Source organism: Nanorana parkeri, unplaced genomic scaffold (genome assembly GCF_000935625.1).
Source record: "Nanorana parkeri isolate BGI_ZX_2015 unplaced genomic scaffold, ASM93562v1 scaffold350, whole genome shotgun sequence".
NCBI lineage: Eukaryota > Metazoa > Chordata > Amphibia > Anura > Dicroglossidae > Nanorana > Nanorana parkeri.
This window is the reverse complement of record NW_017306618.1, coordinates 410,649-416,234: the sequence shown is the minus strand read 5'-3', so window position 1 is coordinate 416,234 and position 5,586 is coordinate 410,649. Positions and strand designations below refer to the sequence as shown.

At 41.5% G+C, this 5,586-nt stretch overlaps 1 protein-coding gene across 1 annotated transcript in view; it reads left to right on the top strand.

Moving 5' to 3' along the window:
- Positions 1-5,586, top strand: part of FAT3 (FAT atypical cadherin 3) — a 452,567-nt gene that overhangs the window by 388,836 nt on the left and 58,145 nt on the right. The window contains exon 18 of the mRNA XM_018558632.1: positions 5,035-5,232. Coding sequence (XP_018414134.1) covers positions 5,035-5,232 — 198 coding nt within the window. The remainder of the gene's footprint in view (positions 1-5,034; positions 5,233-5,586) is intronic.

The following is a 5,586-nucleotide window of genomic DNA, read 5'->3' as shown; positions in this document are numbered from 1 at the left end:
TGTAAGTGAAGAATATATACAAGAATATATACACAGTATATATATATATATTATTTTTTTTGTCTATAGTTCTTTATAGTTCTTCTCTGCAGTACATGCACATTTCCCCATGTTTTATCCCTTGAAAAGACTATGCAAGAACAATAACCAATGATCTGCCGGAAATGCACTCAGCTACTAAGTCTTGTTGACTTACAACGTACAGAATTTTGTTGACTTAGTGGTGTCAGCCTTGCCCAGTTGTCCTTTGCTAAACTACTAAGACCCACCCCCCCTCCTATTAACCACCACATAAAGACTAATCATTCTGTAGTCATACGATAACAACTAGGAGGGCCTAATAGACTAATAGACTCCTTGAGAAAACACAGAACAGTTCAGCATTTTTGAGATGATCAACAGGCATTTTTTATGGTGATCGAACAGATATACTGTAACTAAATGCTTTTAGTATATTTTACAGACTAGAAGGGAGCAAACTTGAGAAGTTCTGAAATTTTGCTTTTTTTAGTAAAAATATACAATTTTAGTTTGGTTTAGCCCGAAAATACTAAATTTGCAGATTTAGCTAGAAATACAAACTAATGCCTAAAGATTTTTGTAACCCTGAACTTTTCATCACAAGCTAAAATCTGTCTGCACATGTTGGGAAATCTAATGTAGATGATGTTGACCTTAATGATCTTGATAGGGCCATGCACACTTTGAGGCCATTACTTACTGACAGATAATTGCAGACCTCCAATCAGCTGCAGCACAGCGCTAAGCCGTGATTTGAATTCTGTGCAATGCTCACTAGATAAATCTAAATAATGGATTTCATGTTGTAAGGCAGGGCACTGAGTTCATCAGCTTTGTAAACATAACATCGTATCTATCTTCTTCTATTGTGCTAATGGAATCTTTGGAAAATGCTTATAGCGTCTAATGAGATATATGGCGGATTTTCCTTATCGCCTTAGAAAACATTTAAGCACAGCTTAGATTATCTGGTTGCCTACGGATTGCTAAGATAAACACAGTGCTACCATGCGGTTTTAACAAGCAGAATATGAACATTTCTTATTGGGTGAGATGGAGGTTTCTAGAGCCGGTATGGAAATAAGGTTGCTAATTATGTTTACAGTTTCTTTGGCCTGTACATTTTCAATAAGTATGGTGTTGGCTGTTAAATTTCACTCCCTCTCACTTCCTGGGCTATAGCAGAGACGCATGAGGTCTTGTGATTCTCAGCTGTAGCACATAGAGGTGAAATGATTCTCTAGCAATGGCATCAGATAGCATTTCCATTTGCACATATAAAGCATTTCCATTTGCACATATAATTCAGTAGAGTGCAGTGCACTGAGGGCCCCTAGTGCCATGCCCTGGCGCCAAGTCCTGCTCACATGCCCTGCACACAGTATGTCCTTCCAGCTCCACTTCTCACTATTTCCCTCCTAGAGCAGGAACGTAATGGCAGATCAGGTAGGTACCCAGGCCGATGGCAGGTCACGTGGGTTGAGAACCCTGGTTGATGGCAGGTCAGCTGGATTGAGAACCCTAGCTGATGGCAGGTAAGTTGGATTAAGAAAGAAAGAAGAACTAGAAAAAATGGCAACCGCATGAATCTATAACCAGCCTTTATAGCAGGGCGCACATCAGAAGGCTTACAACAATACAAAACACAAAAAGATCCCCAGCGCACCTGCCAGCTAGCCTGCAACAAAACAAATTGCCCTGTCAACAGTATGCGTTAAAAACAGAGGTTTTAGTTGCACAAACTTTTGGCCAAAAATATGTAGAAGCCACACTGCCACCGTCAAGTCACCTCTGCAAAGTGTGGTCCTAACTCTATTTATTTGAGTCTCCAAGTGTGAGATTATTAATGAAGTTGATAAATTCAATGCAGGTGTGCCTGGGAGGCAGCCTACTCCTCCTCAAAAGGTGCAGGGATGCACTGGGGGCCCAGCAGCCAAAAATGCACGCTGGGACCCTCAGTGCGTCCCCACATCAAAAATAGTCAAACTAGAAAAAAATTTGGCCAAACGTTTGTGCAACTAAAACCTCTGTTTTTAACGCATACTGTTGACAGGGTAATTTGTTTTGTTGCAGGCTAGCTGGCAGGTACGCTGGCAGGTACGCTGGGGATCTTTTTGTGTTTTGTAAAGTTGGATTGAGAACCCTGGCTGATGGCAGGCCAGATTGGTTGATGCCCCTCCCTGATGGCAGGTTAGGTGGATTGAGAACCTTAGATGATTGCAGGTCAAGGGAGTCGAGAACCCTGGCTGATGGCAGCACAGGTGGGTTAAGAACCCTGGCTGATGGCAGATTAGGTGGGTTGAGAACCCTGGCTGATGTCAGGTTAGATGGGTTAAGAACCCTAGTTGATGGCAGGTTAGGTGGGTTGAGAACCCTGGCTGATGGCAGGTCAGGTGAGTTGAGAAACATGGATGATGGCACATCATGTGGGTTGAGAACCCTGGATGATGGCAAGCCTTGTGGGTTGAGAACCCAGCTGATGGCAGGTCAGGTAGGTTGAGAACCCTGGCTTAAGAAGCCTTCACAGTGTTCATCTAGCCGAATGGCTCAATGCGCAATCACATGTAACAAAGCATTCATCTAGGTTCTAGAAGTGAATATTTTGCTAAATGTTTAGGTGCATTGAGCCATTTGGCTTAATCCACACTTGTGGCAGGACCCCACTAGTCGCCACCACACCATTGTGTAAGGACCCCTATTGTCGTCACTACAGCCCACAAGCAGAACCACTACACTACAATATTATGCACTAACTGACACTATGCTGCCGCCCACTTTTGCACGAGCCAACAATGCATTTGCTGTCACCACATTTCTAAACTAGTTGACACCACATTTCTACACTTTTCAACATGGCAACTACATGCTTTTCTGCACTCCCCAAAACTGCAACAAGGTGTACTTTAGCACTCACTGACATGTATTTCCATATGCATCATGTGTAACAAGCATTTTGCTAGTAAATTATTAAATGCAAGCAATGTAAAGCTGGCCATACACCTTACAATTATCTGCAGATTTTCTGTGGTCAGATGAAAAAAGTGCAACAGATTGGCCCAGGTGGAGATTACTCCATACACACAGTTAAGTGTAGATTGAGGAATCTGTTGCACCTTTTCCATCTGACCACAGAAAATCCGCAGATAATTGTAAGGTGTATGGCCAGCTTTAGTATCTCAACTTAAGTCAATCAGTTGTGTTAACAAGGGACATATGCAGATAAAAGGAGAGAGCAGAGTGACACATAAACAAGCTGCTGCTTCTCCTTTCACTGTCTGCTAAATGTGCTGCTGCTTCTCCTTTTACTGTCCAGTCACAGACTGGGTGAGGGACAAGACTGCTTAGTGTTACCTAACTGCAGTGTACAGAAAGCAGGTTTCCTGTTCTGCCAGACAGGGCTGTACTGTGTGGACAAAATTACAAATCTTTTCCCAGGTAAAACACACACATATAGATATATAGATACATATCTATATATCTATATGTGTGTGTGTTTGTGTGTGTATTTTAACTCTGTATTTATCTGTATACCTTGGGTTTCACTGTAAATGACCTGCTTAGGCTTTTTATCTGCTCTTCCACATATTTTCAACAGCGAAGGATCAGCATCCGGCACGGTAGTACACCCTAATGAAGTGCCTACATGAAAAATTAAACATCTGGTGTGTTCGCTATGACATCAGGCTGCGTCCAGTGCATTCCACAGTGCCATGGATAATACGCAGATCAGAGATTTCCTACACAACGTGTTTCACGTCTGAGATCTGCACAACTCCTGGGCTAGCTTCTCCTTCTTTTGGGATTAAATACACTGTATAATGTTTCTCGGATATAGAGTAATAGTAATTTTTCTGTATCCCTGCTGAGAAATATTGACTCTTCCTGCTGAACATGTGCAGCTGAGCAGAAGATGTTTAATATATAATGCAGGTCATAGTCGGGTTATTGTTGTAAACAGGCAGCGGCGAGGCTTAATCACTTGACCGAAACATTCCATATGACTGGGACCTTGTGAATGATTTCTGTTTGGGTTTACTATGCCGGAGCGCTGCATCGTGCTGACTAAACTAGACTTTATAAAAGTAACTGTCATTTAAAGTGACACTAAAATCAGGAGTTAAATCTTAAAAATACATTCAGGTACCTTAACTACTAACAAAAATGTATCTTATTTGTGTATCACTCGGCTGTAGAGGCTCAAATCATCTGTGAATTGGTGCTGACACTGTCCTTCCTCCTGGAGGGTGGCTACTTATGTTCCCCATGGTCCCTGTGTGTGTTGTAAAGTAGTCACCGCCCCAAGCTTACTCCCATGATGGACTACAATTACAATACAAACTAGCAAACTAAACATGAGATTGTAGTCCACCACGGAAGCGAGTTTGGAGCGGTGGCTACTTTACAACACAAGCAGGGACCATGGGGAACAAAAGAAGGCCCCCTCCAGAAGGAAGGGTGGGCACTTCAAAACATCACACAATGCCAGGATTAATCGGCCTCAAATTGTGACAGAGTGGTTCAGGGAGCATGAGACATCATTTTCACACATGGATTGGCCACCACAGAGTCCAAAACTTAACCCCATTTTTGGAGAAGACTTTACGCAATGGTCCGACTCTCCCATCATCACTACAAGATCCTGGTGAAAAATTAAAGCAACTCTGGGTGGAAATAAATGTTGTGACATTGCATAAGCTTATGGAACCAGTGGCACAGCAAATGAATGCTGTAATCAAAATTAAAGGCGATCCAACTATATATTAGATTGTGTGACCTTTTTTTTTTTTTGGCCAGGCAGTATATATCCTATTAGGAAATTTAGTACAGGGCTAGTAGGGCCCCTGTAGAACTTGGTTCTCCATATATTCCTATAGAGAACTCATGAGACATGGAAATATTACAAACACAATTTTAGCACTATAGATATGTTTAGAGGGATTTAAAGGAAAATAAACAAAAACATTAAACTTGAATGAAAAATAATGTTGATAAATATTCTTATGTGTCTTTCAGGAGAACAAGCCCATTGGAACAAGTATTCTACAGCTGGTGGTCACAGACAAAGACTCTTACCACAATGGACCCCCATTTACGTTCATCATATCAAGTGGAAACGAAGAAGGCAAATTTATTTTGGACCAGTCTGGAGTCTTGCGTTCTTCTGTGGTTTTTCAGCATACGGTTGCTAATGAACATCTCCTCACTATACAGGTATTGAAAGGCTTTTGTACATTTTCCAATAAGCCTCTACGCCGTTTTTGTTATCATTTCAAGCCCAAATCCAGACAAACTTTTTTTTTTGGGATAGAGTAGAGTAAAGTTAGAAGGGTATAAGAAGTTTGTATCCCAGATACAAACAAAATACAATGTACATTAGTCCATAGATGTTGAATAAAAAGTATCTCTAGCCAAAACTGTTTTCGTTTTCATAGAGTAGGGATCGGATAAAAACCCCATTAGGGTTCTTCTGCTGTCTGTGGCCAGTTGAGATTATCCTTCATCTTTTATCTTGGAGATACAACAGGTAGTAAGAGGAAATCTCTCCACCATGAGGGAAAAGCCTCC